At 39.5% G+C, this 24,888-nt stretch overlaps 1 protein-coding gene across 1 annotated transcript; it reads right to left on the reverse strand.

Moving 5' to 3' along the window:
• Window positions 1-10,114: 10,114 nt before the first annotated feature.
• LOC131333150 (serine carboxypeptidase 1-like) lies at window positions 10,115-17,137 on the reverse strand. The gene is made up of 8 exons (XM_058367512.1): window positions 16,738-17,137; window positions 15,742-15,849; window positions 14,314-14,588; window positions 13,626-13,877; window positions 13,395-13,501; window positions 11,513-11,608; window positions 10,827-10,935; window positions 10,115-10,303 (listed from the first exon to the last, which is right to left on the reverse strand). The coding sequence occupies exons 1-8, from the start codon at window positions 17,117-17,119 to the stop codon at window positions 10,160-10,162; spliced, it is 1,473 nt and encodes a 490-aa protein (XP_058223495.1). The 5' UTR covers window positions 17,120-17,137; the 3' UTR covers window positions 10,115-10,159.
• Between the last annotated feature and the right edge of the window lie 7,751 nt (window positions 17,138-24,888).

Here is a 24,888-nt window from a genome sequence, read left to right on the forward strand (position 1 = left end):
CCATTAACCTTGGAAACATTACCATTCTTAGGGTCACAAACATCTATCGACCCATTCGGATAAACCTTATGCACAACGTAGGGACCGTCCCACCGGGACCTTAACTTACCGGGAAATAAATGAAGGCGCGAGTTATACAGTAACACTTTCTGACCAATAGTAAAGGTTTTGCGCTGAATGTTTCTATCATGATATGCCTTAACCTTAGCCTTATAAATACTCGCACTCTCATACGCGTCATTCCTAATTTCCTCGAGCTCACACAACTGGAGCTTCCTATGGGCACCCGCCTCAGGTAAACGCGCATTTAGCGTTTTAATGGCCCAATAGGCCTTATGCTCCATCTCAACGGGCAAGTGGCAGGCCTTACCACAAACGAGCCGATAGGGTGAAGCACCTAACACGGTCTTGTAAGCAGTGCGGTAGGCCCACAAGGCATCGGTCAACCGAAGTGACCAATCCTTCCTATTCGGGTTCACGGTCTTCTCTAGAATCCCTTTAATCTCGCGATTTGCTAGCTCAGCCTGACCGTTTGTTTGAGGGTGATAGGCAGTAGACACCTTGTGAGAGATGCCATACTTGCTCATTAATGCCCCAAAAGACCTATTGCAAAAATGTGTGCCCTGATCAGAGATAATGGCACGTGGCATGCCAAATCTTGACAAAATGTTAGTTCGCAAGAACTCTAGCACGACCTTAGAATCGCTGGTCTTAGTGGGAATTGTCTTAATCCACTTGGAAACATAATCCACCGCCAAGAGGATGTACTCATAACCGTATGACACCGGAAATGGGCCCATGAAATCAATACCCCAACAATCGAAGACCTCTATCACAAAAATGTTCTGTAGGGGCATCATATTCCACGGGCCAACCTTGCCTAATTTCTGACACCGGTCACACGACTTACAAAAGACGTACGCATCCTTAAAAAGACTCGGCCAAAAGAAACCACACTCACTGACCTTGGCGGCGGTTTTCTTTGCGGAGAAATGACCTCCGCACGCCTCGGTGTGACAAAACTCTAAAATTTCCCTTTGATCAGTTTCGAGGACACACCGACGCACTATCTGGTCCGCGCAATACTTGAACACATATGGATCATCATAAATATATTGCCGGACCTCTCTCAAAAATCGCTGCTTCTCAGCTGTGGACCAATGGGGTGGAATTTGCCCAGTCACCAAATAATTGGCGATATCTGCAAACCATGGGCACACATTAGCAGCGAACAACTGCTCGTCAGGGAAAGAATCCACAATGGGGAGATGAGAGGTGGGGTCCTCAAACTCCAGACGAGACAGGTGGTCGGCCACTACATTCTCAACCCCTTTCTTATCCTTAATCACAAGGGGGAATTCTTGCAGCAAAAGAATCCATCGGATAAGGCGAGCCTTCGCATCCTGCTTGGTCATCAGATACTTCAATGCCGCATGATCGGTATACACCACAATCTGCGAACCCACCAAGTAGGACCGGAACTTGTCTAAGGCAAATACCACCGCGAGCAATTCCTTCTCGGTAGTGGTGTAGTTCATCTGTGCCTCATTCAATGTCTTGCTCGCGTAGTAAACGACGCAGGGCTCTTTTCCTCGCCTCTGCCCTGAAACCGCTCCGACTGCATAGTCAGAGGCGTCACACATCAACTCAAAGGGCAAACTCCAATCCGGAGGCTGAACAATTGGCGGAGTAGTGAGACTCTGCTTCAATGTCTGGAATGCCTCCTCACACGACTTAGACCACACAAATGGGGTGTCTTTTGACAGCAAATGACACAACGGCCGGGAGATAGCACTGAATCCCTTAATGAAACACCTATAGAAACCGGCGTGACCGAGGAAAGATCGAATGTCTTTTACAGACTTTGGAGTGGGAAGATTTGCGATCAAATCAATCTTCGCCTTATCCACCTCAATACCCTTGGATGAGACAATGTGTTCTAACACAATCCCTTGGGTCACCATGAAGTGGCACTTCTCCCAGTTAAGCACAAGCTGCTTCTCCTCGCACCGTTGCAAGACCTTTCCTAAGTTCTCGAGGCATTCGTCAAACGAATCCCCGAAAACTGAAAAGTCATCCATAAACGCCTCCACGATCTTCTCTACCATGTCGCTAAAAATTCCCATCATGCACCTTGAAAAGGTTCCGGGAGCATTGCACAAGCCAAAGGGCATGCGACGGTAGGCAAACGTACCATACGGGCACGTGAAGGTGGTCTTCTCCTGATCCTCCATGGCTACCTCAATTTGATTGTAGCCAGAGTACCCATCCAGGAAGCAATAAAATGCCCGGCCAGCCACTCTCTCCAGAATTTGATCAATGAATGGGAGAGGGAAATGGTCTTTCCGGGTGCTCGCATTGAGCTTCCGGTAATCGATGCAAACTCGCCACCCGGTTTGAACACGGGTTGGCACTAGCTCGCCCTCGCCGTTTCTCACGACGGTCACTCCTGCCTTCTTAGGCACCACCTGCACTAGGCTTACCCACTCACTATGGGCTATCGGGTAAATAATACCCGTATCTAAAAGTTTCAGCACCTCAGCTCGAACCACCTCTTTCATATTGGGGTTCAGACGACGCTGAGGTTGCCTAAAAGGCTTCACATCCTCATCTAGAAAAATGTGGTGTGTACACACTGTTGGACTAATTCCTTGTAAATCCGCTATTGTCCAGCCTATTGCACCCACGTGCTTTCTCAACAAGGCAAGCAACTTAGCCTCTTGATCCTCCTTGAGGGATAAGGAAATCACTACCGGAAAAGTATCATCGCCTTTAAGGAAGGCATACTTAAGCGTGTCCGGCAGAGGCTTTAATTCAGGTTTAGGCGGCTGGACTGACGATGGGAGAACTTTAGGAAATGGGGCACCTAGCGGCTCAGGAACTAGGTTCCAAGCGGCGCCACATACATCCTTTACTGCAAGCATCTCCATTAAACTCCCTACCTCTGGAGAATCTAAAAATGACGCCTCTTCGGCGGTTAAGGCTATCTCCAGAGGATCCTTATTCAACACACTATCGACATGCTCTTGCACTAGCGTGTCGGTCAAACTCACCTCATATACCTCCTCATCATCCTCTACCCGACTATCCACGTTGAAAACATCCACCTCCATTTTCAAATCCCCAAACGACAATTGGACTTGACCAGTTTTGCAATTCATAACAGCACTGGAGGTGGCAAGAAAAGGACGGCCAAGGATGATAGGAGTCTTCTCAAAGACCTCCGGTATTGGACAAGTATCCAGGACAATGAAGTCGACTGGAAAAAGAAACTCGTCCACTTGAATTAGAACATCCTCCACCACCCCTTTTGGAATTCTCACACTCCGGTCAGCCAACTGTAGCGTGACCGGTGTGGCTTTCAAATCGCCTAAGCCAAGCTTCAAGTATACCGAATAGGGGAGCAGGTTGACACTCGCTCCTAAATCCAGTAAAGCCTTATCAAACTTTTGGCCTACGATCGCTATAGGGATGGTGGGACAACCAGGGTCCTTACACTTGGTGGGGATCTCAGTTTGGAGAATGGAGCTCACTTGCTCCGTCAGAAGCACTTTGTCCTGACTCTTGGTTCTCCGCTTCGACGTGCACAGATCCTTCAAGACCTTAGCAAACTGAGGAATTGCGTCAATGGCTTCCATCAAAGAAATAGGAAACTGAACTTTCTTGAATAATTCAAGCATTTGAAAGTTCACATTGACCTTAGGCTTCGCCACCAAGCGATTTGGATATGGAGCGACGGGTGGCGTTGGAGTCACGGGGACCGCAGTTGCAGGCACCACCACTTCAGGAGACTCCACCTCTTTCTCTACCTCAGGAACACTTCCCAAGTCTGGAACGACTGCTGGAATAGCTACCGGCACCGGGGGTGGCACCGATTTCTGCTTTGGGGGCAAATCTTTGTCAATCACCTTCCCACTTCTGAGAGTGGTGATCGCCTTAGCATCTTCCAGACTGAGATTCGGATTACTTGGGCCAGAAGAATCGCCCACATAATGGGTACCAGCGGCATTGACTAAAGGTTAAGAAGGAAACTTTCCCTTCTCCTGTTGGACTTGTCCAACTGCGCCGTCAACTGGGTCAATTGGGTCCTAATGTCACCAATTGCCTGTTTGGTTTGTTCAGTGAAGCTTAACTGAGACTGCATGAGAGCCTTCATCATCTCATCAGTCTGCTTATCCCGCGGGGGATGGTTTATGCCTGGGGGTGGTCCAAAAGATGAAGGACCGAACCCCTGCTGCTGCTGAGGTGGGTAACGAAACTGGGTCATTTGGCCTTGAGGAGGCCGGAACTGCTGAACTTGCAGCTGAGGTGGTGCTTGGGGTTGCACCGGGGCTTTTTGATCCCTCCAACTCAAAAGTGAATTTTGGGCCCACCCTGAATTGTAGGTATTTGAATAAGGATCCCAACGCTGGTTAAGCGCGTTCACCTCAGCCTGGTTACTATGGTATGCGTCTTTGACAATGGGAAATGCGGGGCAAGCAGTGACAAGATGCCCCGGACACTCACATAACGCACACACCTCTTCGACTCTCACCTCATTCGCCAGATGGACTTGCTTAAGCTTCAAGTCCTCTAATTGTTTAGCCATCTTGTCCAGCTGAGACTGGACATTGTGCTCTCGCACACTAGAAGGAAAAATGCCAGACCCACTGGGTCCCTGTGCAGCCATGGCCCTATCACCGAGGTTGGAAGGTTCCCAACTTCGGTGCTTCTCGGCCAACTCTTCGAGAAAGTCCCACGCATCGTCTGGGGACTTATCTAGAAAATCCTCCTCTTTACAGAGGTACTCCATTTGTTGGACCGTAGCAACATTCAAGCCCAAATAGAAAAATGACACCAACTGGTGTTTCACGAAACCATGATGCGGTAAGGACAACAGCAAGTCCTTGAACCGCTCCCAGCACCTTAAAAATGACTCGCCCTCTTTCTGCTTATACGATTGGACTTGGCGAGTCAAGTACTTCGATTTACTTTCCGAGAAATATTTCTTGTAAAATAAATCTCGGACAGCAGCCCACGTCCTGAGAGATTGTGGCTTCTGCATCCGCAGCCACTTATCTGCATTGTCCCTGAGCGAGGCTGGGAAAAGCTTAAGGCAAGCATTCTCCCATTGAGTAGTGGTGGCCAGGGTGCGCACCAACCCCTCAAAATGACGGACGTGCTCATACGGATCCTCATTCTCCTTCCCATGAAACAAGGGAAGGGCATTATGCGTACCAGGTTTAATGGTGAAAGCATTACGTGCTTCCACCGTCTCGGTTGGTAAAACTATTGGACCGAGAGGAGTGGTCCTCTCAGGATGCATGTGTGCACGCATCGACATCGGTGGCTCTGCTATTGGTGGCTCAATTATTAAATCAACAAAAAGAGCACCGATATCAAAAGAATCACCACTAAAAGACTCTCCCTCCACGATTACTCTCGGCTCTCTCTCAATGGCTACGAGACGCCTGGTATTGTCTCGGTAGTGCTTAGGCTTTAATGGTGATTGCTTTCCTACAATGGAGGATTGCGCACCTCTACCTATGATGGCTCAAACAAAATTAAAAAAGAAAAAGAAAAAAAAAATTAAGTTTTTCCTTTTGCATTACTATCAACTTCCTACATGAAATCAGTTAGCTTCCCTCTCATTGAGAAAACATATGCAGACTTGCGTTCAAGCATGAAAAGTGTGACAAATTACAAAAAAAAAACATAGGACAGGTGTGAATTTCAAACAGGATCCGCACTTGACCGAGAAAACAAAATCTAACAAATTCCATTATCATCACGCAAGAACACAAAATACAACAGATTTTCCTTTTGCTGGAACCGCACTTGGCTGAGAAAATCAAAAATTGCATCAGACCCATAACGTAGGTCCCCGATACTTGCATGGAAAATCTAAAAATTGAACTAAGTAAACAAGAAACTCAGAGGCAAAAAATATGACTCTACCAAACCCAAATGAGACTATGTGCTCATTGGAACATCTCTACTAGAATTCTTGGATCTGTAAATCTCTAACAAGGAGTTAGTATAGTTGTTTGGGAGCTTGTAGTAGGATACTTTTCTTTTGTGTAAAACAGTCTGTATAGTGGGTTTTGCACCCTGTATTTTTTCAGTTTGATTGGTTATAAAATGACACATTTATCAACAAAAAAAAAACCAAATGAGAAAATTGTTGAGGCTGCGGAGAGTAAATTCTCTCATGGATGGGTCTTGAAGCTCAAGAATTGCTTGTGGAATCGCCATTGGTCTCTTCCTCATCCATCGCACCTTGTGCTTCCTTTGTTTTCTTTAATTTAGCTATTTGCCAAATCTAGAGGAGAAGTTAAGGAAATTTGTCATGCTAGATGCATAAAAGGAAGGAAGGAGAGAGAGAGAGAGAGAGAGAGAGAGAGAGAGAGAGAGAGAGAGAGAGAGAGAGAGAGAGAGAGAGAGAGAGAGAGAGAGAGAGAGAGAGAGAGAGAGAGAGAGAGAGAGAGAGAGAGAGAGAGAGGGGTTTGTTGATCTTGGAGTCGTGGAGGAGGTTGAGGGTTCTTACCTCCCATAGGGAGTCTTCTTGTGGGTTTTGAATATTTTGATCTTCTTCTTTCATCGTCACCCATTCATTCAAATTTCAGGTATCCATCTTGAAAAGGGAGAGAGAGAGAGAGAAAGAAAGAAGTAATGACAGTGAAATTTTATGAAAGAAAATTGGGGATTTTAAAATTTGGAAAAGTAATTGGCGGTCAAATTTTGAGGAGTAATTTGAACGGGAAACGGAGCAAGTGGAGAAGTGGGGGCCACATGGTAGGACCCGCAATGCCTAGTAGGATCTTTGTTGTCTTCTTTGTGCACTTCTTTGCTAATAGCATTTCTGGGTTTAAGGCAAATCAAAATAATCACCTGGATCAGATATTCAGATCTGCCGCTTTAGTCTTTAGGCAAATCAAGGTCAACCACAGTTAACACCCTGCAGTTACAAGTTATCCAATCAAAGCCCAGAAGCTTTCCAAAGGTTTTACTTTAAACCCCACCAGACGAGACTGTGACGATATTTTGGTTTTCCAGACTAATATTTTGGCTACCAAGGCCAAAAGAAGCAGAATTAACAAAGAGATTAGTTGCATACTAATCAAATGAATGATAGGTACTCGTAGCAAGCCACGAACAGTTCTTGAATCCACAAGAGAAATAGACAAAGTCTGAATATTATTGATAAAAAGCTGCATAAACATTAGGTTACAACCCCTTTTATAAGAAAAATGTGTAACCCTAGCAAACCCTAATTCAAAAATGAAAAATTCCAAAATTTGGGGAAAATAATAAAATTGGAAAAAAGGAAAAAAAAACATGAATTTCCCAAAAAGAATCAATTTCTACGGAATTATACGCTAAAAATTATTAACGAAACAAATATTTTCTAAAACGGCAAAAACGTCCAATTGAAGGCCTAATCGAAGAAATTAGGCCGAAAAACACCTTTGATCATCAACCTTGATGAGTATTGCCCGTAGCGCGAAAACAAGTCAGCCCACCAAGTTTAGGCCCGATCCAAGCTCGTCCGAAAGTTGCTAGATTGGGTAATTTGCAATTAAACAACGTTTGGACTTCTGAGGCTTCGACCGGTCCAATTGATTATGAAAATTGGGCCTCCACGTGTTCTACGTCACCAAAGGAAGGAAAAATTGACGAAGGAGACATGACGGAGAAAAATTAGATGATATTTTGCGATTTGAGACGAGATGAGATACTGACATGAGACGCGTCCCAAGACACGAACAGACAAGATATTGACGTGTGACGATGTTGTCACAAGCAATTTAGACAGTGTATTTGACTGTGCATGCTCAAATGACTTAAAGAAACCAATTTCTTTATGCTACCACCTTTTCTTTTCTTTTTTGTCAACGGAAGGAAAGTGCAATTTTGTTCACCCTCGCTAAAAGAGTGTGGGACATTACTCTCCTTCTTATTGACTGAAATGATATGGATATCTCACCACAAAATAATCTCATGCTTACCATACAATACACTTTTTGGTAAGCATGACATCACTTGTGGTGGGATCCACATCATTTTAATCAATAGAAATGAGAATAATGTTCACTCTATTAAGTGGAGGGTAAGCAAAACTCAATTCATGAAAGAAGCATATCTATTTAAATAAGCCATACGGCATCTACAGATTAGCATTGGCATAAAAAATTCTCATCCAAATATAGAGATATATAAACAAAGCCAAGTTCTAAAAAGTAACGAGAAATATGAGAATTGGAGCATCAAAATGTGAGTGCTCTTGCAATCCCTAGGGCTATGGGATTCACAGTAGACATGGGATAGGTGGAGTATTCCAAGGAAGAAGAAGCGAAGCTTGCAGTGCATACGCACAAAAAGCATGGCGAGAAAGAAGGATCAATGAGCCATGTTGTTAATTAATCTACCATGGGGTAGAAGAGGATAATTTCGAGAAAATCTATATCGCTGCCACTGCCAAAGAACCATGGGATATCCTTCAAAATGCTAATCGACGGATCGAGAAGACGATTCAGGTGCGGCTTCAACTATTGCGACGAGAGTTTGAAGCATTGCAAATGGAGGACAATGAGACCATCTCATCATATTTCATGAAGACGTTGACGATCGAGAACCAGATGAGACCATATGGGGAGAAGCTAGACGGTGTTCGAGTGATGGAGAAAATACTTGGATTGCTAAGTCTGAAATTTGAAAATGTTGTAGTTTTTTTTTATCGATAAAAGTAATATTTTATCAAGGGAGAAAAGGAAAAAATGGATTTCAACCAAGGATTGAATAGTTCATTCAATATGAGTAAAGCCCAAAAAATCTGATGGCCTAAAAAGCCTAGATCTTACAATTAAAACCATAACACTTGATAGCAGTGGCGGACCCAAGAATTTAACGTAGTGGGGGCACCATTTTTTTTTGTAACCGTAATATATAAGTTACAGTTAAGCACATTCACACCAAAATTAATTTTAGCATTCATGATAAAGTAATAATTTTAAAGTATATATGTATTTTAATAACCAGTTAATTGGACAAATTTACACACCTCGACTATATGCGTTAAAACAAAATTATCAAATGTTCATCATCTATTTTCCTATTATTAACTCTACGAGTACAAGTTTCAAGGACCAAAAGTGTATAAATGCAATGTGCGGGTTCATATTGAGTACTACACAAATGATCGGAGACGTTGGAAGAGTGGGGGGAAACAAATAAAAAATTATTAAAAAACTTAGGGGAGTGAGGGAGAATCGTTGGAACTTGGGGGAGTGGGGGACAAATAAAAAAATAAGAAACATTGAGAAGGGAGGAGACTCTCAGTAGCTCTCATTTATAAAGCCTGCACCTTACCATTGCACCAGATACTGCCTGCTTGCATGTATTTGACATATAAAATATCGGGACGGTTCCGCGGACAACTATTTAGACATCTAAAAAAACACTCCAAATCTCAATCTCATAATTCCCTATCAAATTTTTATAATCCGAACCGTTCAATGTGTGCAGAATGTGATTTTAAGAATGGATGCGGGAAATTAGCAAAAAAAATGATCAGGAAGTGCTTGTTTTGAGCAGTTTTTAATTGAACCACATTAAATCTAAGCTAAAAACTGCTTAGATCAAGCCATTCCCGGTCTTTTTTTTTGCTGATTTTTCACGAGTACCCTTAAAATCATGTTCTGATCACATTGAGCGGCTCGAATCATTAAAATTTGATCAGGAACTATGAGGTGTTTTTTTAGGTGTCTAAATAGTTGTCCATGGAACCGCTCCGATAAAATATATATACACAAAATTGAAGAAGATTATTTTTTGTAAAAGAGCGTGGGGACACGTGACCCCACGTGCCCCAAGGTGGGTCCGCCTCTGCTTGATAGCCTAAAAATCAATCCATCACTTTTCCCCATTTTATTATATCTCTCTTCTCCGCCCCAAAATTGTAACCACAAACAAATTAAGGAGATAGTATTGTGAGTGTTTTGATTGAACAAGAGGCTTGTCCGATACTGAGCAATTATTCTTGTCCTTATAAATCAACAAGATCATAACTAATTAAACAATAAAAAATAAAAAAAAGTAACATGCAGAAAGCCAATCAAAACAACAACAGAAGCTACTGATCATTTTGATTGCACCAGTACTGGAATTAATATTGTTGGTTTTAAGAGGAAGGAGGAAGTGTGCCTCGAAGGTAAGATGATATCATGGCTAGAGCTCTCTCTGGTTGGTAGCTTGGAACTTCATGCCCAGCTCCCCTCACTGTAGTTAGTACTAGCCCTTCGTACTCAACCACATATCCTCCAACCTGCACGCCAACACAATTATAAGAGCAAAATGCATGTTTTTTTAGAAAATGACATGAATATGTTGCTCTACCGATCGATGATATGGAACTTTGATTCAGGTACTAGCAGTGGCGGATCCAGAAATTTCTTAAGGCAACATGTGCTTTTTGATATTACAGCGAATTGTCTAGATTTGTTGCCTTACCACTGGGATAGTACAACGAATTGTCTAGATTTTGGGCTATTTTATCGCAATTTATTTGACTTGGGGGCCCTACTTCGGAGCCCTATTTTTAGTGGGGTCACGTGTCCCCTCTGTGCCTATACTGAATCTGCCCCTGGGTACTAGTGTGTGTCTTTCGGATCAAATTAAGGTGTTGGAGATCAAAAGTACTGAATGTTGGAGATCAAAAAGTACTGAATTCTGATGTTGCAAGGTTTGAGTGACCAAATGGAGTTTATGTTTCGGTGAGCCGTTCCCGCGTTTTGATTTTGATAATTTTTGGCAATTGGTTCAAAAGACACAATCTATCTATATATTACCTCATCCCTACTAGAGTACCATGCTCGCCACGCATTCGTCACTGGAAGTTTAAAGGTGTTGATCGCGTACCGGGAGGATGTTACTGGGATCACTCCGTCCACGTCGCCGCTGCAAGTTTATGAGGATTAGTATTTTTTATTTACGGCATATATGATACATGAAAAAGACCATGACATGGCATAGTGCATGCACTGATGCATAATATCCACTCTCTCCCGTTAGTATTTTTTTTAGTTTTGATCATGACTATGCATAAACCTTATTTCGGTGTATGCATGCGCTGGACCCTATGCAGAATTTAAAATATTTTTGTGTTTTTATCTGATCAATGGATCGAAGTGTCAAACTCGATCACCACTTCCATTGTTAGCTTCACTAGCAAAGTAATCTCAAAATATCTTTCATAAAAAAATGTTGTCCAAAGCAATACGAATTTTTAATTATCTTGTAAAGTAGTCTCAAAATATCTCAGAATAATCTTTCATAAAAAAAATATCTTCACTAGCAAAGTAAACTCAAAATATCTCTTTCATAAAAAAATGTTGCTTTAGGCCTGTCAAGCTAAATTATATATCTTGTCCAAAGCAATACGATTTTATTATTATTATTATTATTAATTTTTTTTTAAAGAGAGAATGTTGGTTTATTATCATCATGAGTTGGAAAGAAACCCAGGCTAACTAACCTGTATACCCATAATCTAATGCCACTAGCTATGAGCTGCTTGATTGTCGGTAGAACGGTTGATGGGCTATCTGCCCAATTCTGATTTATTACATTACTGCATACAAATTAATTCACATGAGTTCCCATTATCAACAAATTAAGCATATAATAAATAGTTCATGAAAACGACACATACACATATAGAGAAACTAGTATTTGTGCCCGTTTGATGTACGGGATAAAAAAATCAATTCGGCCCCGTGTATCGAATGGGTACAATGCTAGTTCCTTAAAAAAATTATTTAATATATTATTATCCCGTCACGTGTTCGATTCATGCTAGCATTGGTCTCATTCTATGCACTGAAAGACATATGTGTGTGAAAATTTTCCCTCCATACCCAACTCCCCCCCCCCCCCCCCCCCCGTTTCTCTCTCTCATTCTTTTTTTTTTTTTTTAAAAACTCAAAATTCTAGGAATTTAGGATTGAGGGTTGAGAGGTTTTTGACTTCAACTACATTTACATAGTATATTTACTAGCGTTGTGCCCGTTCGATGCACAGGGTCGAAAAAATTAATGTAGCTTATTTTATCTCGTCCATCGAACGGACACAAATGCTAATATCTGTGATAAGAATGAAATATAATTCATCAGTTATTTTCTCTTTATTTGTTAACGAAGAGACAACTACATTTGCCTTGTGTTCTGTTTGATGCATGGGAAAAATAAACGTTGGAGTGAAAATATTTGTTGTTTCGTACATAACTCCCTCTCTTTCTCTCTCTCTCTCTCTCTCGAGGAAAATTTTTCAGTGAAGAGCGGGTACCACGTGGTGCCCGCTCACGCATCCGAACAGTTTATTACGTGTTTGAACGACTCAGATTTAAAGAGAGAAAAAGGAGAGAGAAAATGTTGGATGAGAGGAGAAAAAGAGTTTTAATCCGAACCGTCCAAATGTGAATCGGACGGTTCAGATGCGCGGAGCGGGTGCCAAGTCGGCAATACCCGCTCGGCGCTGAAAAACTCCTCCTCTCTCCACCCAACCACCCACGTCCTCCCTCTCTTTCTTGTTTTATTTTTCTTCTTTTATTTTATGTAACACTCCAATAAAACTCAAACCCGATCTCCTAAAATCTCACTCCACTATTCACAGCCCCTCCCCCACGTTTTTTTATCACCTCTCTCTCTCTCTCCAGTCTCCCCGTCCCAAACGCACACCACTTCTCAATTTTCAAAAATTAAAAGAAAATGAGAAATCTACAAAATTAGGAATGAATATTTGGAGGCTTGGGAGGCTAAAATACATTTCTATAATATATTGATAGATATTATATTATATTATTATAGATAGATACATGGATAGATAGATATTTGGGTGCCAGGTGGGTATCACGTCACCCGGCTGACGTGGTGCCAGAGCAACACATCCGGGCCGTCCAAAATTGTATTGAACAGTCCTGATTGAAACAGTCTCTCTCCTCTCACCCCAACACTCTCTCTCCACTTTCTCTCTCTAAATCCGAGCCGTCTAAAACCGAAATGAACGGCCCGGATGCTCCGAGAGGATACCACATGCATGGTACCCGCCCAACACTGAAAATCTTCTTTATACATTTATATATTAGCCACTTTCGATATTCTGCAATATTTTGCTCATTCGCTCCGGTTTCTTTCATTTCCTTGTAAAGATCATTTCCTTCACGGATACATTCGCCTATTCCGCGAAATACAAATACACCTCCATGAGCTTTGGCAATATTGTTAATCAATTCCATAATGAGTATTTTTTTACCCAGTACTCCAGCCCCTCCGAGTAATCCAATTTTTCCTCCACCGCTATATATATATATATATAAATAAAAGTAAGCAAATTAGAAGAGAATATGCATGTATATATACCTGCAAGGTGACCAAGATGTATTTTTGGCGTGAAGAGCTTTTTGCACTTCTGGTAAATTCAAGTAGGATATAACATAATTATCGGTGCACGGATCGAAGTTGTTGACCTGTTTATATATAAAAACGTACGTCGTGAGATATCAATTTTGCCACTCAATTGACTAAAATGGTGTCTTAATTAAAATTAAAATAATGGAAGAAAAAAAGAAAGTAAATGAATAGGAGGCTTACAGAGCCAGGGGAAGGAGTTTTTGGAGCTGAAGAATTGCAAAGTGGGGCATAAATGTCATAATGATCAATACCTCCAAGCTCTTCACCTCCTTGGTGTAGATATTGAATGCACAGGCTTGTAAGATTACCATTAACAAAGTCACAATTCTGGGTTATACCAGCATGGGTTTCATCAGAGTTCAAGGCATGTGTCCAGTAATAGTCATAAACCCCCTGGAGAGTTGTACTATCATCTACATAAGCATTCCCAATCTGCAACAATCACATTGTAAATAATAAAGAAAGTAGTATCATATGTTAAAGCATGTATGCGAATTAATTAACCACGCCCAACGAATCAATTGAATGAGGGATATCGCAACCCGGTTGGTGTGGTCCATGTTTTGCTACTATCATACCCAAACTCAAAGTCTTAAATTGCACCATAACCTATATTGATACCCGATTAAATATGGTTTTTGCGTAACATAATCATACCATACAGAGTTTTGTTTTACCAATAACATCCTGCCTAAGTCAACGTCACGACCACCTTTGAATGATACGCAACAAGAACCAGATGTCGTGGTCATGGATTGGTTAAAAACAGTTTTGGCACCTGATCGAGCAATGGTATCACCGGTAGATCGGAGCATAAAGGTACTATAGGTCCCAAAATAAAATGAGCACATGGGATTGAGGAACTTACAGCAATGCCTTTGAGGTTAATGACTGTTTGATTTGTGATCTTGTTATTTGAGAGGATGGTGCAAGCAAGTTGAGGCACATAATGTCCACCGTAGCTCTCTCCAGCAATATAAAAATCCCGATTCTTGTATTGAGGAAACCTCTCTAACCAATTTACAAGAAAGACATACGAGTCTTCCGCCGTCCTCTTGTCGCCGACGGTACTGTAGTCGGAGGATGTGTTTGAGTATGAAAATCCCACTCCAGCAGGGGATTCTAGGAAAATCACGTTTGCCACTGCCAACGTTTTGCTTACAATGTTAGCTTCGTCTTCGGTGCGATCAGAGCCAAGAATTATGTACGACTTAGTCTTTTAACCAATCCCGTTAAATATTAACTCAACCTGATATTAGTAATTGTTTGATTAGAAACACTTGTCATATTTTGACATTTTAGTCTAGAAATTTAGACCAAAAATTGGATATATGTTCATATCAAGCATTTACTCATATCAAACTGAGGTGAAGTTCCACTCAGCTAAAAGAACTTTTTGAAGGTTGTTTTTATTCAAATTTTTTTCATGTTAATTTTTCGTTCAACTTTTGTGGATTACTAATTCATCTCGACAAAAGAAATCGGAAAAGTAAAAAGTTGTTACTTCTACCGAGATGTTTTGGAAAATATCCAATTTTCAGCAAAAACAAGTAAAGATTTTTTACTTTTCCGATTTCTCTCGTCGAAACAAATCAATAAACTACAAAAATTTAGCATAAAACTAACGAGCGCAGATTTTTTTTAATAAGGACAAAATCTCGAAAAAATGGTAAAAGTTAAGCGGGATAAAGGCTGAGTTTAATTTTCGCAAGAATAACCAAAATTAATTTGCACAAAATGTACGTTTTGATCATCAAAGCAGGACTAGATGTGTAGTCCATACAAAATACTCCGATAATGTTCACCCACGTTTTGGGTTAGTGGAGGAAAAGAGGAATGCTACATACACTACATACTTTCACTACACCATCCACTACATTTTTTATAGGACTCATTTCGGGTCCAACAAATATACAGAAAAATATCCATAAATTTTAAAATAATATTTTAGGGGGCCCCGTAAAAAATCAGCTCTAATGGGTATCGATAAATATTATTTATGGGTTCGTATATTGTAAACTGCGCAGTTGAGCATTTTCACTCTTATAAATTTAGAAATAATACTTACCAATACCGGTTAAAGCTGATTTTTTGCAGGGCCCCCAAAAATATTATTTTAAAATTTATGGATATTTTTCTGTATTTTTTGGTGGACCCGAAATGAGTCCCATAAAAAATGTAGTGGATGGTGTAGTGAAAATGTGTAGTGTATGTAGCATTCCTGGGAGGAAAATGCTTTCTTTCGTTTTTGTCTTTGTCTGTCTTTACAGAGAGAGAGAGAGAGAATAGAATTTACCATTGTTCCAAGAGTACTCATTTCGGTAGAGTGTTTTTCCGTCGCTGTTGACTCTGAAGGGTCCCAATTCCTCCATGGCTCCATATCCCAAGGATGAGCAACCCGGGCCTGAAAGTAAATTAAAATGAAAACGTTACCAACCGCCCCCTTGTCAATATAGGCTTTATAAACTAGCTCTAACAGGACTGAAGGAGTCTTTTCTTTTCTTTTCTTTTTAAGGGCGAAGAAATGAATTTATTTAGGTGATGAAGGAGCAAAGTGTTTGCAATTAGCTCCTATAGCATTTGGATTGGGGGCTCTAGTTAGAGAGGGGCGGCGGCGGGTCTGCATTGCGCCACCAGCGATAGCCGTACGTGACCCTCATTTTTTCGTTGTTTGTCTGGTTCAATCTTAGTCACATAATCTTTCAGGAAAGCTCTCAGCTGCCATTCTCAATTTGAGCTCAGTATTCGTTTTCTCAATCTTCGCGCCATAGACTTTAATAGATTGGGATGTTTTGTAAGCCAATTTCAAGGGTCAGCTCGCGCTCCCGTGCGCACGCACGTTATGTTACTTGGCTCAAGAGAGAGAGAGAGAGGGAGCGCTATTTTGTTCGGCCAACAATAGAAGAAACTTATTTTTCTTTATCGTTTTATGTGTTTTGTTCGTCTTTTCTAAATTATTGTTAGATTCATGTCATATATTTTGGATTAATCATTCTTCTTGAAGAGAGGAATCTAAAACGTAGAACAAAATTATAACGGAATGAAAAAAAAATTCACTAAAGATGAAAAAAATATTAAACTACCTTATTTTTCTAAAGTGTTGTCTTATTTGAATTTTTTCAACATCTGTTCATATTTTTATACTGTTCTAATTCTTCTTGTCGAGATGAACGATTCACCCCAAAAATTACGACAAAAAGCTAAACAAAAAGTTTATGAAAAATAAAAAAAACATCGAAATAAGTTTCGGACTTATAAATTTACAAGAACTCAAAGTTAGGAACTAAATTACCTCCATTGAGCCACAGAACAAGTGGATTAGTACTGGAGTTATTTGGTGACTCGACAAAGTAATAGAAAAGTGCTCTTCCAGCCGTTTGATTGACCGTCACATAACCTGCATACTGATCGAAGTCCACTCCCTCAGGTTGTCCCGGTAAAAAATCGATCTTGTCACCTTCCATCGTCCCTAATTGATTCCCGACATTCACCGGAGAATAAACTTTTGCCCATCCTGATTTAGCCCATGGCTCTGCATTCGGGGGATTTTCGGATGTCCTGGATTCGGTGATCAACTTGTTAAGGTTATCAATCTGGTTTGCAGTGCTAGCTATGGGGAAGAAGGCTAAATGTTGGAAACAGAAGAGTATGCAGATGAATTGCAGTGCCTTCATCCTTTTGGTTGGAATAAAAATTCTGTGGAATGTATTTATGAGATCATATGTTATATATAGAGACGATCAAAGAGAAGGGTACGTCTTATGGCCGAGAAATTTTTGGGTGCCGAGCAGGCACGGCCACGTGGTACCCGGCACCCCTTATGGCCATAGGTTGCAATGGTATTGCTGAGGTAAACATATCAGATTTTGTGATTATTTCCAAGAGTACCTTATGTCAGTTCAACAAATGATTGTATTATAAAATGACAGACAGGAATCAACGAAACATTTCTACTGTATATAGGAAAGGAGAATGGATATTCTTCTTCTTCACAAAAAGGGACATATTACAAATCTGTTTAACCATCTGAATGTTCATTAATATGTAATTTTCAATGTTTTTATCCTTCACACCTAGATCGAGCTGATCGAACATGGATATTCTTCTTAACAACTGAAGTTATATTCGGTCGCATATATATGATTCAACCAAGCTTTCATCAATAGAAATTCATCAGAACAAACTTTATTTGTAACAAGAGAATTAAATTCTCTCTTGTCGAATATGATTCAACCAGAGGATCAAAGAAAAATATGATTCGACCAAACTTTCAATTAGAGATGGATATTCATCTGTACAAAGTTATTTGTATCTATCAAGCTAGAGAAATTGTCTTCTGCCAAATATATATGATTCAACCAAACTTTCATCTATAAAAACTCATATGATCGAACAATGTTTCGTTGGAGATGCATATTCATCTGAATCCAAGTTTATTTGTAACGAGTGAAATTCTCTTTTATCAAATATGATTCTACCAAATTTGTAAATCTGTTGCAGTTCTTTTCTTCTAGAAGCAGGAGAAAGAGAACCCCAACGGAAGTTGGCCTGTGAACTGAAAATCGCCTAGCGCGGCCAGACGAAAAAACGCAGGGTGGGCCAGGAGCGAAACTGCCCCAACTATAAAGAATGTAAACGCGCTTAATCTAACCTACTTCAAACGACTGGATGGTCCACGCTTAAGGAGAAGACAAAGTAACAAATAGATTCAAATTGCCTCAATTAAGAGGACTTAAAATCTTACGGTCTTAAACTAAACTAACAAGTGCGAAAAAAATTAAGGAGAAACTTCCATTATAATATTGACTAAGATGGTTGAAAAGAAAAACTACAAGTTTACAACGGAGAAATATCCTCCCAGAATGGTACTATATATTAATTGTTCAAGAATCAGTTAGTTTTCATTATGATTCGGAACAAGTTGAGATGACACGCTGATCACACCGAATAACTCTAATAACGAAAATAACTCTAAAAAATTGTTCTCCACAACACCAATTTATAGTCAGCAATGCATGAGTAAGGTCAATGGAGTAGGATCTGTAAACTATAAACCTTGAAACAGATTGGTTGACCATTTTCTTTTGATTTTAATTATTAGTGTTTTTCTACATGCTCTTGATTGTCTAGATTGTTTGTTTATTTTGACCAAGTTCTTACAAATATATGAGTATCATATGACGCGACGTTATTCTAACAAATTTTCCTCTTGAAACTGATTGATTTACCAATCTTCTTAGTTATTAATTTGTTTTTCTACATGCTCTTGATTATCTTTGACTGTATATTGTTGTAACCATGTTTTACAAATATTTAAATATCATATCATTTGATGTGACATACATCTAATAAAGTTTTCTTGAGATGACCAATTTTGATGGCAAGCAATATTGAGATGACCAAGTTTTCTTCTGGCCGTGAAGGGCGCAGAGAATTACTCATGGCCACGTAAAATTGTTATTGGTCGTCAAAAATTAAAATTTTTGGCGGCCAAGAGTAATTTTATGCGGCCAATAGTAATGTTAAGCGGTCATGAGTAATTTTACGCAGTCATGAGTAATATTTTGCGGTCATGAGTAATTATTCGCGATCTGGCCCTGAAGAATTACTCTTAACCGTAAAGAATGACTTCTGGCCACAAAGAATTACTCATGGCCGATAAAAATTAATTACTCTTGGCAGCAAAGAATTACTCTTGGCCGCCAAGAGTAATTTTTGTTGGCTATAAGTAATTCTTTGCGGCCAGGAGTCATTCTTTGCGGCCAAGAGTAATTCTTCACGGCCAGATCGCGAAGCATTACTCTTGGCCTCAAAGCATTACTCTAGATCTTGGCCACGAAGAATAAAATTACTCTTGGCTACAAAGTATTACTCATGGCCGCGTAAAATTACTCTTGGCCGCCAATAATTGCTCTTGGCCGCCAATAATTTTAATTCTAGCAATTATTGGCGGCCAAGAGCAATTCTACGCGGCCAAAAGTAATTTTACATGGCCATGAGTAATAATTTACGGTCAAAAGTCATTCTTTGCGGCCAAGAGTTTACGGCCAGGTAGCGAAGAATTACTCTTGACCGCAAAAAATTACTCCGGCCATGAGTAATTCTTCCCTTAATTTAGTTGGAACAAGAATTCTGGTGAAATGAATGTTCGTATGAGATATCAAATATATGTATATGTGTTTGTGTGATCAAAGAGAAGGGTCCTATGGCCATAGGTTGCAACTTGCAACGGTATTGCTTAGGTAAGATAAATCAAATTTTGTATTTTCCAAGATCTATATAAAATGACAGACATTGTCGAACGAAACATTACTATTAGGAAAGAGACAAGAATAGATACACCAAGTACCATGCGTTAGTAGCATGATAAAAATGGTATCCATATTTTTTAGTGACTTTTGGGAAGAAAAATCCTTTGATCAGTTGTGACTAGTGCTCAAAGTCTTTGCTAGTTGAGATGGAAGTGGATTCAGAGTAAAACACTTCTTGTAAAGGTAGTCTAGAACCCGCGAAACTAAAGGATTGTAACAACTATTGGAGATTATACAATGACAATAGGCCATGAAATTGCAGACTCCACTATAAATCGATCCCTAAATTTGATTTCTCTCTTCCCTACTCTCTTTGTTTTCTGTTTGCCATATGTAAATTGCATTACTAATCTATTTATATCGAAGTTAAGTAGAGTAATTGATTGCCTAAACGTTGCATTATAATTATGTGCTCGGATTTGAATAAGTTTAGTCTCTACCTTATTGTGAGTCTGTGACTCTTTAATCTATTGTGTTATGTCTGAGTGTGCTCAATGTGCTGCAATAACTATTTCTAATTTGTGATTATATTTGCGAAACCCAATTCACCCTCTATTAGATTGCTATTTGGACCAACAAATTTATCAATCTAGTTCGCAATACTAGCAATGGGGAAGAAAGCAAGATTTTTTCTTTTGAACGGCAAATGAGAATAATACTAGTAATCTTAGAAATTGGTACAAAGATTAAAAGGACCGAGTGCGAGAGAGACATAGATCACAACACGGGCATACATCCCACCTAGATCGGTTCCTATACAAGCGACAATCATATATCGGATAACAAGAGATCGATGTCAACCAAAAGCCAGGGGAAGAAACAGAACAACAGAAAAACTTACACAGCCCCTAGCTATTACAATCCAATTACCAGATTTGAAAACCAGGGCCAGGTTTTTGTTACACAATGAATCACCGACACATTACGGTCTTTCACCATAACATCTGAGATCTTCAAGTATCCATCGCAGCATGAGCAACAACCAGCTACCAATACTAGCATTACCAATGGCAGCATGCAAATGAATTGTAGTGCCTTCATCGATCCTTTAGTCGATCGGAACAAGAATTCTGGTGGAATGTATGTTCGTATGAGATAAATGTATATCAGTATACGTGTTTGTGTGTGTGTGCGCGTGTGTGATCAAAGAGAAGGTCCTATGGCCATAGGTTGCAACAGTATTGCTTAGGTAAGATAAATCAGATTTTGTAATTTCCAAGATCTATATAAAATGACAGACAATGTCGAACGGAACATTATAATGAAGGAAAGGAGAAATAGATACACCAAGTACCATGTGTTAGTAGCATGATAAAAATGGTATCCATGCGTGAGACGTCACTGTTATCGCGAGAATCGGCGACTGGGGAAAGCCTATCGTTTTCTGAAGATTAAACTAATAGATACACCAAGTAAATTATTTTTTCATTGAGGATATAGAAGTGCTTTTGAATTGATCTCAATTTTTGGCACTTTTAAAAGCTCTACATACGTAAAAGGCACCTTAGAAGTATCAATGGCCGGTGAACCAGCAGAACAATTTGTGCTTAATTGTTTGGAACTTTCCTAATTCGCAGGGACCGGGAGATTGGATCTAGTTATTAATTAGGAAGCCTCTCAAACAGATCTATGAAGGACTTCATCTTTGAGTTAGCTTTGCGCCAAAAATAAATTCAGGGCCAGCCCTGTTAATAGTATCCCACCAATAATAGTACCTGGTAGGAATTATGTCATTTTCAGACTTTCAGTATGATAGGATATAAATTGTGATGTGTCATACCGAATATAAACGTAATAACAAAAGTAACTCTAATAAACTATCGTCTACCTTGCCAAATCATATATAGCAAAAAATACACAAATAAGCTGGTCTACGCAATTAGGATATCGTATCGGATATGGTGCACAAATTTGATAACCATTGAGTTATCATTTTCTGAAGACCAAAGGGTTTGTCATCCATCTTACGTTGTGTTTTGACTGTCTAATAAAATGGGTTTTCCAGGGGAGTAATTGTTTTTTTTTTTTCCTTTCTGAACTTTTGCTGGACTTCGAGCATCTCCGATGGCATGATATTTGTGTAGCTATAGCTATATTATAACATGAAGCTTCAAATTTCCTTCTTCAATAATAAAACACGCGTTATATATCTATAAAGAAACTGGCATAACGAGCCTAGCTGAACTGCCTACCAAATATAGCACAAAATATTAAATATAGCTATTGTAATAGCATGCATCTTTGTTTCCGCTCTCATCAGGTGACCCACAAATAGCAATTCAAATTGCTACTTTGTGAGGAAAAAAAGAAGAAGAAATAGCTTATGCTCCATCTCTGAAAACATTAAAAACCCTTTGGATCGGAAGAAGAAAAGAAATGATTATGATTCCTTACAAAAAGTGATGGGATTTTATGAGAAATAAATGGACCAATAAAGATTCGTTCTTTCACATCATTGCTCCTCTCTTTGAATTATGCAAGTAAGTGAAATAAATATCCATTTCCTATTTTTTTTACTCTTCTCTCTCTCTCTCTTTCTTAACATCCACAAAGACGAATAGTCTGGGACAACCAAATAATTTCTCAAAATCTGGGACATGGATGATTGTTGTTTATATTGTACCCACGACTAAAACAATCACTATCAATCATTTCCAACCTTTAAAGTTTCTGGTACATATTCTCTCCGTCCCTTATAAAATCATTTATATCTTTTAAAGTATATATATTATTTTTTATATGAAATATGAATCTTATTTGATATATCTCAATTAGTTTAATTATACAAAATTTTGAAAAAAAAAAAGGGCATAAATTGAAAGATACAATTAATTTTAAAATAATATAAAAAAACACAACTGAACACTTATTTAGAAACAAAAAAGTACGGAGTATTTCCTACCATTAATTGCAAGACCGGTCCATATCAACATTTAGGTGGGCTTACCCCAATTTCAGCTTTGGTTGTTGGGCTTCGGGTGGAGGGTCATATTTTCACCAATGTAGCCAATATTCCTTCGGTCGCTAACGAGGAGCCCACCTCTTTCCTCTATTCTACTGTAATCAACATACCCATCTCTTATGAAAAAAAAAACATACCCATCTTTTTTCTTTTTCTTTCTAAAAAGAAAAAAATATTGTATTGATATAAGTCCAACAACATACTAGGACAAACCCAAATTAAGAAAAACGAGAAAAGTACAAGGCGATTGATATCTTTCACCTCAACTTAGGCATGTTGATTAACGCATATTTTGTTGAAATTTCATATTTCCCTAGCAGTCTAAAAAAGAAATAAAGTGCTAGCCAATAAAAAGATAACAAATACTCAGATGATCATCAGACGAACTCCAATCAATTATGAACGCCAATGAGCTCCCATAGTCTTCCCCTCCCGCCCCCGTATAAGGGTAGTGAACCTAGGGAGGTCGGGGAAGGGAGAAGAAAGTATATGTGACTGCTGGGGTTTGAGAGAGAGAGAGAGAGAGAGCACTAAGGGAGCGTTTCTGATAAGCTAGAACATACCCTTAATACATTATAGGAGAGTACATGTTATAAGCAGCCGATATAATTTGTACTTTTTATTCTTCATTCGATAAATATTGGAAATTGGTATGAGTCCTACATCTGTATACTCAACTACACAATTGAAAAACCATGTAAAAATTTCTATGACTTGTGTTCTCGGTTTTATTTCTCTATTGTTTTATAGCATTGTGTCTTGTTGCTTTCTCAATACGTCGATCATAGTTAAATTATTTTTTGGAGAATAACTCAGGTGTTCGAATCAACTTACTCACACCTCAAATTTTTTTTGAGGCCCAATCCCTCACCCACTTGCGGGAAGCCCAAGTGAAGGTGGCACAAAGTGAATGGATTGGTCCTAAGAATTGTTAGCACCTGAAAAGATTTCAAACTTGATATTTTAAAAGGAAGCAAATCCATGGGTATACACCACAGCCAGCGCATTGACTTGTTTTGTGCAGAAGAGACAAAAAGCACAGAAACTCTTTTGTAGCTGATCGGCAAAGGAACCTCACAAAATTACCAAATCGGATCATCAAAATTAACCCTCTCGTGGGTGCTGAGTATCAAAGTGTAATCTCATTTTCATAAGATGGGAAATACAGTGAAACCAATAATATAAACGATGGGCCTTTTGGAGTCACCGTCACGTGTGTGTGGGTGATCTATCTTTTTCTTAATATAATAATAATAGGCTTGGTCCACAAAGCCCATCTCCTGTATTCTGAATCTCTGATGAATCTCTGATCACCATCAGCATGCCACAGCTCACTCTCTACTCGCGGACCGGGATCCGAGGACTTTGTAGCGAGTAAGTAATTATATGGGTGTAGTGATCATTCGGACCGTCAATTTTCGCTATAGATGATTCAAATTCGCTGGAGTACTCTTTTCGATCAAAGTATATTCTTACCTATAAGAGTTAACAAACATATTTAAACTCTTGATTGCCGAGATGAACGGCTCGAATGACGCACTATAGAATGCACTACAGGGTTGTTCACTACAGAACCTCATACACTAATTCTATATTTTGGAAAGACCCAAAGAGTTCCTCTTATTTTACCTGATTCCCGCTCCTCAACATTTTCTTTGTAATTTCTCACTTTAATTCCCTTCTATGGTGTTTCTTCTTTTCTTCTGTTCCACGGTCCGATTGAGCTAACATGAGCAGGGCCATGTAGTATCCACCGAGCACCACAAAAATTTCTCGTTCCACAAGCTCCGAACACAGTTTTACTCATTCGTTTGTCACTTTATGCCAATGGTCCCATTTTTTCACCTATAGTGATGATCTTTTAATTATTTACTGTAGTTTGTAAGCCTTTTTAATAAGAACATTTCCGTAATTCAACATGGCTAGATACATGAATAAAGTTTTTTACTTTGATAGTTTAGATATAAACAAGGCATACATAAAATACGAAGTATTTTGATAGCTTTGCATACGTCGCGTTGTGAGCGGGAACAGTATGTTTATGGGCGGCGCAAGTAAGGTACAGGTGTAGTCACTTGACCCATTTCTACTCCGCTAGATTTGATTTTTCACCAGGACATACTATGATATTTTTCAGCTCTTTTTTTCTATTTTGACCTCATAGCAAAGT

This window comes from Rhododendron vialii, chromosome 7a (genome assembly GCF_030253575.1).
Source record: "Rhododendron vialii isolate Sample 1 chromosome 7a, ASM3025357v1".
NCBI classification, from domain to species: Eukaryota; Viridiplantae; Streptophyta; class Magnoliopsida; order Ericales; family Ericaceae; genus Rhododendron; species Rhododendron vialii.

Bases quoted from the DNA above. Each gene is read 5' to 3' on its own strand.
- LOC131333150 (XM_058367512.1), bottom strand. From the start codon at position 17,119: ATGAAGGCACTGCAATTCATCTGCATACTCTTCTGTTTCCAACATTTA. The intron at 14,589-15,741 runs GTAAATTCTATT...AAACGTTGGCAG, and splicing joins TGAGTACTCTTGGAACAATG to TGGCAAACGTGATTTTCCTA. The intron at 13,502-13,625 runs GTAAGCCTCCTA...ATATATAAACAG, and splicing joins AAACTCCTTCCCCTGGCTCT to GTCAACAACTTCGATCCGTG.